General features: G+C 43.5%; 1 protein-coding gene across 1 annotated transcript in view; it reads left to right on the top strand.

Annotated features, from left to right (window-relative positions):
- The window catches only part of agap2 (ArfGAP with GTPase domain, ankyrin repeat and PH domain 2), a gene marked incomplete at both ends in the record, with an annotated part of 84,077 nt that extends 72,148 nt beyond the window's left edge, over positions 1-11,929 (top strand). Inside the window, 6 exons of the mRNA XM_084315592.1 lie at positions 1,016-1,075; positions 2,209-2,360; positions 4,885-4,975; positions 6,994-7,216; positions 9,432-9,738; positions 11,639-11,929. Of these exons, the coding sequence (XP_084171718.1) occupies positions 1,016-1,075; positions 2,209-2,360; positions 4,885-4,975; positions 6,994-7,216; positions 9,432-9,738; positions 11,639-11,929 (1,124 nt within the window). The remainder of the gene's footprint in view (positions 1-1,015; positions 1,076-2,208; positions 2,361-4,884; positions 4,976-6,993; positions 7,217-9,431; positions 9,739-11,638) is intronic.
- Positions 11,930-12,574: the final 645 nt, after the last annotated feature.

The raw sequence follows: 12,574 nt of genomic DNA, 5'->3' as shown, positions 1-12,574 counted from the left end.
AAGAAAAACGGAAGTGATGTGTTACTTGTAGGGCTGGGTATTGACAATCAATACCATCAAAGGTATATTAATACCACCTGGTATTGAAAAATGTGGAGACAAGCTCAACTTTAACTTTTCTTTTAATTGTGAAATAGATTGTTTTCACAGGCTATCACTACTAAGCGTACTGTATTCAACATGAATTCATTGACAAGTCAACACAAAGATCTTTGGGTACATGCTGTTTAGATATTGCCTTGGATGCCTGCCCTCACCTGCAAGCAAGCATTTGTAGTACCTTGCACCAATCATGCAGTATATTGACCAAAGTACTTGGTAGTTATTTGAATCAATATATACAATACAAGATACAAGATATCTTGTTTGAGAGTGGGAGAAATAAAAGACAAGACCATCATCTCCTCGAGGGGAAAGAGTGTCATTGTCGACAGGCCCACGCTGCAATGAATAGGCCAGACATTTAGAAAAATCTAAATTAAAAACACAAAAAAGGTCAAATAAAATAAATAGGAAATTGCTACTAAGTAATCTACCTTGCCAATTACTACCTACTATGCTAATATGTCTATACTACTATGCACTCAAGACTGTAGCACCCAAGCTCAACACTGTTTGACAAACATTGTTACTCAGCTGAAAGAGTTGTACCCTTCCTGCTGACTTGTTGTACAGAACTTGTAAGAAGTCACTTTGGATAAAAGCGTCAGCTAAATGACTAAATGTAAATCTATTGAACAGTTTCAAACAATACCCAGGCCTAGTTACTTGGAGTGGGAGGGAGGCCAGTCCCTGACGACCGGGGGGTGTTTCAGGGACATAATGTACCCTTACTGTCAGCATAGTTTTGACTAAAAGACTACTCAAAGAGAAGGTTTTACGGAGAACTCTCATGAAGGGAATACCTTTGCCTTGTATCACTTTTAATTTATTTTCACACAGTCTGTCTCTGCTGTTTGTCTTCTCTCTCTCTCTCTCTCTCTCTTTCTGGGAAATATGCTCTTGTGCTCCGTAGCCAAGCGCAGAATGTGGAAACTAAAAAGCTTTGGTAGCTTAAGAAACATAAACAAAACAGGTAATGCTGATCCGTCAGCCGTTTATCAGCCTCGTCAGCTGTTCCGTCTGCATGTCCTCTAACAACCCGCCCACTGACCCTGTCCAGATGTCTGCCTGGCTTGCTGTTTTCGTGTGTCTGGCTGTTGTCGTATGGCAGCGTATCATTATTGTAACGTTACAGTATGATACGGCCACCATACTGACCTGCTGTTCTAGCATGGCTACATTCAAACCATCATATCTCCATGAGCCAACGGATATTCTTCTCAGTATATCGACTTCATCCACCGGTACTGTGACGGGTTGAGGTGAGGTTTAGGCACGTGGTCTCCACAGTAGGTTAACCCTTTCACTACCACACTACAGAATGGTTAACACGTTCACTACCACACTACAGAATGGTTAACCCTTTCACTGCCACGCTACAGAGTGGTTGACCCTTTCACTGTGACACTACAGAATGGTTAACCCTTTCACTGACACACGATAAAGGGTTAACCCCTTCACTACCACACTACAGAATGGTTAACCCTTTCACTGCGACACTACAGAATGGTTAACCCTTTCACTGCCACACGATAAAGGGTTAACCCTTTCACTACCACACTGCAGAAGGTTAACCCTTTCACTACCACACTGCAGACGGTTAATGTTGGATCTTTAGCATTTACCTATTCTATTAAAAAAATATATATATATATTTACGGATTGTTGATACCATGGTTCATGGCGTTCATTATACCCATCCAGACGACTGGTCAGTTCCAATATATGGTCTGTTGGTTTGTATAAATTAGGTTTTAATTTACGTGACACATTCATTCCAACAGAAAACCCTCTGAATCATCTGCCTCAAATGTCTGCTGTGACGTGTTGACATTCACATGTCTGTGAGGGAGCGTGCCTATGTTCCCACAGCCCTATGTTCCCACATTTCCTTTTTTCATAAATTTTTATCTGATTTTATCCCACTTTCTCTTAATTTGGTAGCCAATTACACCCAACCTATTATCCAATTGTCCTCTGGTAGTGGAGGGCTCGTCCGGGAACATAGGGCTGTGGGACCATTGGGCTGTGGGAACATAGGGCCTAATTTTTTTGTGGAGGGGGGAATCTTAGAAATGACACCGTTTATTTGCGTGTCTCCAACAGACGAGGAGAACTTTGACTTCCTGGTGGTGTCGAGCACGGGCCAGACGTGGCATTTCGAGGCCCAGAGCGTGGAGGAGAGGGACTCCTGGGTGCAGGCCATCGAGAGCCAGATCCTGGCCAGCCTGCAGCTCTGTGAGAGCAACAAAAACAAGGCAAGACACGGCGGTGTCGCAGACACGCACACTAACACTGTACACACAAACAGTCAAATGCTGATGTGAAGTGTCATTTCGGTTTGATCCTAATTACTTTCTCTCGAAAAATGTATATGTATGTGCGTGTGTGTGTGTGTGTGTGTGTGTTTGTTTATTTGTTTATTATCTGGATCCCCATTAGTCTACACCCATAAGCCCAGCATGTTTGGCCTGTGTGATAATGATTCAGAGGTGCTCTGTAACATCTCAGCCAACACCCCTGACGTTGTGGTGGTTAATGAGAGTAGTAGAGAGGTGTTTATTCTAGAGGTTGGCTGTACCTTCGACCACAGCCTGGAGGAAGCCGCTCAAGCTGAACATCTCACAACTGGGCTCACAAGTGTCAACTTTTACTTTTCATTTTTGGCAGCCTGGGTCATGTTCACAAGCTGGTGGTTAGGGGCCTTCAGATGGCCCACATCTCCAAGAGAAAGGCTAAACAGTTAGCAAGGTATTGCTCCATATCTGCTATTATTACATGGCGTTTTCACATTCGCCGAAATGCTTGCTTGTGATTGGTCAATAGCCCCCGACAGCGGTGAATTATTTTTCGATAACCACCGGTGATTATTGTTTTTCGCAGCTGGAGTAATCAAGCCCCACTGACACACACTGTTTCATTGCAGCCAATCAGACACACCTGCCGGGCTGCCCGTGATAATAATAATCACTTTATTTAGGCTGACAGAGCCACAGAACAACTGCGATTTGTCAAATGAATTAGGTATATTGTTAGTAAGTTAGCCATGTAATAAGCGGGATAATGTATAGCTATACTCGGTCATCATCGCAAAATAATTGACCTTCACTGACGTTTAAAACACCTCGCCGAGGCGGCTCGGTATTTTAAACTCTGTGTCGGTCAATTATTTTGCGACAATGACCTCGTAGCTATACATTATCCCTTACTTATTGGTAGCTGTTCTATTTGGAGACGCCGTTACTTTTTGTACCCATAGAGTAGATATAGTTTTACGGAAATGCTATTGTATCTGTTAACCCACTTTTGATACATCATCTGTGTCAATATTGTATGTGTACGATGGGTGCTGCACAGTCACAAACGTAATTGAATGACTCCCAATGAGCTAATTGCACTGTTAATGTTTATGTCCTTAATGTACTTTGTATTTATGTGGACATAAATAAAGCTTTTAAAATGTTTGTATGTTTGCATGGGCATTGTGGTCAAAATGAAGGTAACATGCTGAGGGGGTTGTTCTGCATCTGTGTGTGGGTGGGATGCAATTCCTGGCACGGAAGTAATCCAATCATCCCCGGGAGGGCAAGGCGAACGATAATCACCTCTAACATCTCTGAGTTATCGCCATAATCCCGTGATCTATTTCTTGATGAGAGCTGCATCTTCCAGGATGACAAACCCCCATCGTTATCAGCCGTCCAGTGGTTTTTTAGACGGCATGCTAACGATGTCAGCCGCACTGTGGGGCAATAATCACATCTGACTTCACTTAAAGGGGAACGCCACCCATTTTAACCATTTTCACTACCATACTACCAACCAAGGGTTAACCCTTTCACCGTGACAATACAGAAGGTTAACCCCTTCACTGCCACGAAAACAAAGGGTTAACAATAGCCGTAAATAAGCCCACATGGTCTTGCATCACAATCGTACAGCACTATAGGATCCCATCCGTGTTCATTAAAGGGCATAACATGAGCCACAGAGTCCTGACAAGATATTCACTGCACTCATCTCTATTTATGCACCACAGTAGTACAATGTTGTGTTGAGTTCTCTCTCCTAAATGATGTTTACATTCTAGTATTGCTAACATGACTGAGCCAGAGTGTAAGCCTCATGTTGGTATAAGAGCTTCACACAAACATCGTTTGGACCCACAGAATCAATGCTCCATCATTGTCTATGGAGCAGCTGCACATGATACATCACTGGGCCTCATTATGATGCATTTGTTTAGCTAATCGAGTGTGAAATGGTTTATTCTTTACACAAGAAATGCAGCATTTAGCTTTTTGGGGTTTTGGGTGAATGAGTTTTATGTGTAAATTGTAATTTTTTTTCAAGAGCACGTAAATAAACATTACCTTTCTCAATGCCGTCCTGAGGGAGGTTAGATGTTAGAAAATGTGTGTGACAAATTTGTGCATGTAAGTAGAAATTAAATTAAAATATGAGTCCACCACACGACTTGTCAGAATGCTCCCACCATCAGTTTGTTTAGTCTCAAACCCCGCCCTCTGCAACAGTTGTGATTGGAGGATCAAGAAAAGAGGGCAGGGTTTGAGATAGGTCCGTTGATCTTCTGACCACACTGCAGGTGCGTAGCTAGCTGCTGGTGGGGCCTGGGCCCCGCCCACTTGGAAACCCAATCGTTTTCATCTTCATGTTTACAAACAAGCACAACGTGGGGTCAAAGCCGGATCCCCCACTTTAGTAGCCTACACCTGTCAGTCATCTTGTGACATCATTTACCCTTTATGTGTTCCTCCACAGGCTCGCAGGAACAGCCAGAGCCAGGTGGTGGCGCTGCAGGCCATCCGTCACGCCAAGGGAAACAACTTCTGTGTCGATTGTGAAGCTCCCAGTCAGTGACACCTTCTCATTGGCCTACATGTATCCCAAACCCGCCCTCTTTTCTGGATCCTCCTATCACGACTGTTACAACTGTTGTAACAGTTGTGATTGGAAGATCAATAAAAGAGGGCGTGGTATGAGATAGGCCTAATTCCTTGTTCTTCTCAAGGAAACTATAAAAGAAGGAGTCATTACGTCAGACGTTAGCTAGTTAACAATGCAACAAATTGCAGATGATTCTGACATCTGAGGTAATAATCTGTTTAAATGACAGATCATAAATGAGGAGATGGCGTTGCCATTTAACTCAATGTCGGTCAAACTGAACGTTTTCACACTTGGCACCAATGTGCGTTCACGCGCTACACAGTGATGCGATGACCCTTCCTTCTTTTATAGTTTTCTTGGTTCTTCTATTATTCACTTACACTTGTCCTCTTTTAGTCTAATTTCTTTCTTTTTTGTTTTAATGACATACATGCATGTCAATCAAATAATACCATCATATTCCTTTCATATATTTTTTTTCATGTGCTCATTCAAAAGGTTATTCACTCGCTCTGATATGAACGCTCATGTACCCAAGTTCGGCATGTCAAGTGGTAGCTCTTTATTTGTCTTGTCGTGCACATGGCTGTGTGGAGGGGCGGTTTCATAGCCTCACAGCCAGGATGTTATGGCTAACCTGCTTCCTGGAATCTGCTCTTGGATGAGAGGAATGAACCTGGAGTTCTTCCTGTCTGGAGAGGGAACCAATCAGGGGAGAGAACCAGTCAGGAGAGAGAACCAGTCAGGAAAGAGAGAACCAATCAGCAGAGAGAACCAGTCAGGAGAGAGAACCAATCAGGAGAGAGAACCAGTCTGACCATGGATTCCAAAATATTACCAGAAAGATTACATTTTATAATAGAAAAATTAACCTGCTTGGGCACCTGGTAAAGTGACTTTTGTTGGCTGTTCACATTATTTCTTAAAGGGGAACTCCAACATTTTGGGAAATTAGCTTATTTAACGTCTTCCCTGGAGTTAGACAAGAAGATACATACCTTTTTTGTCTCTGTGCGTGCATTTTAGCTTTGGGAATAGACGCTCCGTTAGCATAGCTTAGCTTCATCACTGGAAGTGAGGCAGGACAGTAGCCTTACAGTGCCTTACAGTGTATTGCAAGGTCTGACATTGACCAAATTTGATATGCATGACCTTGGTGGGCTCTAGGTCAACTCCTGAAAAGGGGGTCAATGTCAGACCTTGCAATCAAAAGTTAGGGGGCGCACTGAAATTATGGCAAGGGTTATTAGCCCCCTAACCTTTGATTGCAAAGTCTGACATTGACCCCCTTTTCAGGAGTTGACCTAGAGCCCACCAAGGTCATGCATATCAAGTTTGGTCAATGTCAGACCTTGCAATACACTGTAAGGCACTGTAAGGCTACTGTCCTGCCTCACTTCCATGAGCTATGCTAACGGAGCGTCTATTCCCAAAGCTAAAATGCACGCACAGATACAAAAAAGGTATGTATCTTCTTGTCTAACTCCAGGGAAGATGTTAAATAAGCTAATTTCCCAAAATGTTGGAGTTCCCCTTTAAATGTGGCCAATATCAGATTCCAGTGTGAACCGCTCACGCTCCTGAACTAACAGGAATGTGAAAGAAAGTCTGACCTGTATCTGATTTCGGACCACATAATGAAAGTGGCCCAGAATCAGAATTGAAAAGATCAAATTCCATGTGATTTGTGCTGATTTTATCAGCTGATTATGAATAATGATTTGGGCCACTCTCGCCTGCAGTGTGAACACAGCCATTGTGTCTCGCTGTCCCTGTGCACAGTTTTTATAGTTCTGTTCTGTCATTGTACCATGTGTGTGTGTGTGTGTGTGTGTGTGTGTGTGTGTGTGTGTGTGTACCATGTGTGTGTGTGTGTGTGTCATTGTACTTTGTGTTATGTGTGTCACACTATTGCTTTGTTCTATTGTCAACAAGACGGATTGTTTTTGCGAACGAGCTGTTTCTGATTCTGCTCCTCAGATCCCACCTGGGCCAGCCTGAACCTGGGCGCTCTCATATGTATCGAGTGTTCGGGGATCCACAGGAACCTGGGCACACACCTGTCCCGCGTGCGCTCCCTGGACCTGGATGACCTGCCGCGGGAGCTCACGCTGGTCCTCAGCGCCATCGGCAACCAGCTGGTCAACGGCATCTGGGAGGGACGCACGCTGGGACGCCATAAACCGTCCCCCGACGCCACGCGGTGAGGACGGGTGTTAGTGTACAAAGTCAACGTTTCAAACTAGGGATGGCCGATATTATCGGCCGATATTGGCATTCAAATGTAATATGGGAAAATATCGGTATCGATTTTTTTTTTTTTTATATATATATATATTTTTTTCAATATCGGTATATCGGATATCGGTAAAAAAGCCAATATCGAACATCCCTACTTCAAACCTTTATTTAAACTCGAAAGGCAACTGAGGTTTCCCTCATTTACAGTCACGTCGAGTGTATAGAAATAAGCACACACAAAAAAAGCCTATCAAATCACACAGCATATAGAATCATAACAAAAAGACAACAAGACGAGGCAAAAAGCAAGGATAACAAATCAATTGAAACAAGTACAACCTGATTGACAAAGGTTGGACATCAAGGTTTTAAACTCTGCAACAGAGAACTTTATATTTGAAGAATCGGTGTTGCAATCAAGTCACCTACAGTAACTGTAACTACAAACCCAATCTCAAGTCAACAGGTCCCAAATCCAAGTCACCTTACTGTATCTCCGTGTCCCCAATTCGATTCCCAAGTCTCCAGTACGTCCAAGTCCAAGTTCAAGTCACCTAATCAGCCGTTTAAATTCCTGGACTCGAGCGCACTGATAAAGACCGACGAGAATACATTTGAAACTTTGGAACCAAATACATACCGATTCAGTGTTGAATTTACATATTTAGTCAGTGGCAGTGTGGGAATCTGAGAGAGCGGATTGTAGTAGAAAGATATTGCTGAATTGGCGATGCAGCTGCGGTAACAACAGTAGAAGAGAGAGCGGAGTCTCATCTCAGTGACCTTCACACCTCCTCTCATGTACGACGCCTTCCAGGGTTGATTGATCACATTTGAATAGAAATGGCCTTTTGTTAGCATTCATATCTGATGAATCCAACCGTTCTGAGCAGTGTTGGGCAAGTTACTCAGAAAGTGTAATTAGTTACTTATTACCGATTACTCCTTTAAAAAGTTATCAAAAATGACTTTACCGATTACTTTGTGTAAAAGTAATTAGTTATGTCACTAGTTACGTTACTCGTTGCCCGCTGTCCAGATGTCAGCTGTGGTGGAAACAAAGTCTACCGAGTGTGGCCTTGAAATGAGCTTCCATCACCATTATTCTACTCAGTACCACATTACCGCCCAACACCGGTTCCCGAGTGACTGAAGACTCACCCGTTGAACCGGAGCGCCGTAACCGCTTACCAGAGTCACACTTCATCCCCTCGTGGGCGGAGCGCTCGATTGGTTGTTGAATATTCTAATTGGAAATAAAAACCCACTTCCTGCATTGACTCAAGGACACTATAAAAGAAGGAAGGGTCATCACGTCATAACACCAACGTTCTACGCTCTGCTTGGTGCCAGACTTTGGTGCCAGTTCTATTGAAGCCTGTATTAAAATTCTAAATATATCTATCTATCTATCTATCTATCTATCTATCTATCTATCTATCTATCTATCTATCTATCTATCTATCTATCTATCTATCTATCTATCTATCTATCTATCTATCTATCTATCTATCTATCTATCTATCTATCTATCTGAGGAAATACTTTTTTTTTTTGGATAAAAAAAAAACAAGAACAAAAGTAAAGTGAAATAAGTTCATAAAACGATTTTCATAATATTAAGATAATAAGATAATAATAATGATAACAATAATAATCAAAGTAATAATAATAATAATAATAATAATAATAATAATAATAATAATAATAATAATAATAATAATAATAATAATAATAATAATAATAATAATAATAATAATAATAAGAAGAATAATAATAATAATAATAATAACAATAATAACAAAAACAACAACATTAATAATTAGTCTAAACAAATTAACATGAAACTGTTAAACAAAGTGACATTAATGGTTTTATGAGATTGAAACTATTCATTTAATAATGTACATTTAAGCTTGGATTTGACTTTTTGAGTGATGAAATAGATGAGCACATTTTTATTATGGAGGGTTTTGAATTCCAAATAGTAGGACCTCTAAAAGCCTGTATTAAAATTCTAAACATACCAGCTATCTGAGGAAATACATCAACCGATATATCAAACGTTAGCTAGTTAACAATGCAACACATTGTCAGCATGTCCCCTGCACCCCCCACCCCCTAAATCTACGCCTACATGACTGACAGTCCTGATCCCTGTTGTTCTCGTCCCCCAGAGAGGAGCGGGAGTCGTGGATCCGGGCCAAATACGAGCAGAGGATGTTCGTGGCCCCGCTGCCTCCTCCCAGCCCCGGCGAGGGGGCGGCCATCGCTCTCTCCGGCCGCCTGCTGCTGGCGGTGATGGATCACAACCTGCCCCGGCTGCTCCTCCTCCTGGCCCACGGCACCAAGGAGGAGCTCAACGCTCCCGTCTTCAACCCGGCGCTCGTCCCCTGCTCTCCCTCGGCCCACAGGCTGCCCAGCTCCGCCCTCCACGCCGCCTGTCAGCTGGCTGACGTCGTCATGACGCAGCTGCTCGTCTGGGTACGTTTACACACTATATACCAATAGCCTCCAGCTGCAGTACGGAAGTTTCTCTCATCTAAGAGAGGTTAAGGTTAGAGTGACAGCCAGGGCTGGTAATCCTTCCTGTAACAAAGCAACATATAGGCCCTCAACCATAGAGGGTTAGGGTTAGGGTTGGGGAAGTATTTTACTGTATTGTACCCATTCTGCAATCTGTTAATAAAGTTTTCAATCCATCAATTCCTGGCCGCGACCCTCTCTCCAACCGCACGTCTCAACCGAGCTTGGTCAAGGGGGAGGGGCTAGGCCCAATGTGGAGTGATCTCCGCCAATCAGCGCGTGCTCTCTGTGGTAGAGAAACTTCCGTACTCTCCGCCAATCAGCGCGCGCTCTCTGTGGCTGCCACAGCGCCTAGTGAGGGGATCGCTCCGGTGTTGCAGCTGGACGCTACTCCTATATACAGGGTATCTGCAGGTTTCAACAAGCTACGTTTAAGACTTTTTAAGACCTTTTTAATACCACTTAGAGCTACATTTTATATCAATTTCACGACCATACTAGCAAAACAAAACAACACATAGCGACACTGAACTGGCGGCTGCATTTGCGTGCCAATTAAAATTCTTGCGTGGTCCATACAAGCTCTCGCCAGACGCACCAAGCTCCCGGTAGCCCCGCAAAAAACTACTTGAATGGGGGACCCTGATGTAAACAAGACAAACGTCTTTCTCTGGTCTGCATCCCCTTAACAATTGTGTGTATTGAGCCGTACTGCATTGTACCCATTCTGCAATCTGTTAAATAAAGTTTTCATTCATTCATTCATCATTAATTCATTCACCGTCGTGAGACAGGTTAGTTTTACCCTACTGATGATGTGTTGTTGCAATAGTAATCCTGCTCAGTACGAGAGGAACCGCAGGTTCAGACATTTGGTGTATGTGCTTGGCTGAGGAGCCACTGGTGCGAAGCTACCATCTGTGGGATTATGACTGAACGCCTCTAAGTCAGAATCCCCTCTAAACGTAACAATACCGTAGCGCCGTGGATCTCAAGTTGGCCCGGGATAGCCGGCTCCGGTCGGTGAGGAAAGCCGTTCGTGACGGGGTTGGGGTGCGGCCGGATGATGGTCGTATGGAAGTATGAATTTAATACTTTTTAAGACTTTTTAATACCCCGCAGATATCCTGTATATCTCTTCACATCGCTCCACATATACCTCTAGTGTTTTATTTTAATTGTTTTTTTTACATTTGCTACTCGATTTTGAAAAAGATCATTTGAGAACAGCGATGTTGTTTTATTCTAAAATAGATGGACTTGTATAAATGTGTGTTGTGTTCTAATTAGGGATGTTCGATATTGGCTTTTTTACCGATATCCGATATACCGATATTGTCCAACTCTTAATTTCCGATACCGATATCAACCGATCCCCCCCAAAAAACGGAATAATTTCAGGTAATTAACATTACATATCTCTTGTCATGGAATTAACACATTATGCATACTTTTGACAATAAATAAAATAAGAATTAGTTCTTACTTGCTTGCCTGGGTAAATAAAGGTTTTCTTTTTGAAAACCGATACCAATATTTTCTTATATTACATTTTAATGCCAATATCGGCAGATAATATCGTACATCCCTAGTTACATCGCCATTTAAAACCAAATCTAGGAAAAGGTACAGTAGCATAATCAAAAAACGTAGTAGGCTAGCCTATTATCTAATATCCTGCACTTAAAACATTGATTTATCTGCCATTCATATGCTAAATGTTTCTATTACATACAATATTTCTTCTTGAGGTTTATCACTCTGACCTGATGTCAAAAAAGATACTGTTGTTGTTGTTGAAGCGCACCTTTCACCAAATCTAACCTCTCCTCCCCCGTGTCTTCCTTGTGGCGCGCAGTACGGCTGTGACGTCAGGTGTCGGGACGTGCAGGGGCACACGGCGCTGGCGTTGGCGCGTCGCGCCGGCAGCCAGGAGTGTGTTGACATTCTGCTCCAGTACGGCTGCCCCAACGAAGCGCCGGCCCCCTCCTCCGTCGCCGCGGCAGCCGGCTTCTCCATAGCCACAACACCCGGCGGCCTCTCTGTTGCCATGACGCCCAGCCTATCTGTTGCCACCACGCCACACATCTCTCATATGCGCGGCGCCACCAGCTTGAGTCACAGCGGCTCTAGACGAGCAGTGTCATAATTAAAAACACGTGTGTGTGTGTATGTGTGTGTGTGTCTGCGCACACACGCACTAATATTGAACAAGTGGCCCTGCCTCCTACTGTCCCCGATAAGTACCCGTGTCTGATTGCAGCACCAGACTAGCAGGACTGATGCACAGGCTGGCAGATCTGTCACACCTAGAGCCAGAGGGGGGGAGGTTTCTGCACGGGGGGGGGGCGCGTGTGAGAGATGAGGCTATTACAGTAGGTCACCACGCCCCGGCTGATGACGGCACGTACATAACAAGGTGCACTGGGATTGGATTATCGATAACTCTCAAGGGACCCGGGGTATTTGCCAACACTTCTGTTTTGGACACAAGACGGACAAACGGACCGATTCCCCCAAAAGACCTCATTCCAGAGCGACACAGAGCGCTGTACGATGGAACCGACGGAGCCGAGAAGAACTGCAATAATTTTACTTATTTGTGAGACGACTGGATGTTTCTGTATTCAAGTCTTGCCCTGTCTCTCTCTCTCTCTCTCTTTCTCTCTCTCTCTTTCTCTCTCTCTCTCTCTCTCTCTCTCTCTCTCTCTCTCTCTCTCTCTCTGTGTGTGCGCGTGTCTGTGTGTGCGTGCGCTTGGAGTTCTATTGTTAAGCAAATCAAAGACAGTCTCTA

The sequence above is a fragment of the Notolepis coatsorum genome (genome assembly GCF_963971535.1).
Source record: "Notolepis coatsorum genome assembly, chromosome: 6".
NCBI classification, from domain to species: Eukaryota; Metazoa; Chordata; class Actinopteri; order Aulopiformes; family Paralepididae; genus Notolepis; species Notolepis coatsorum.
Note: the sequence above shows the minus strand (reverse complement) of the source record. Positions and strands in the feature narration are given on the sequence as shown.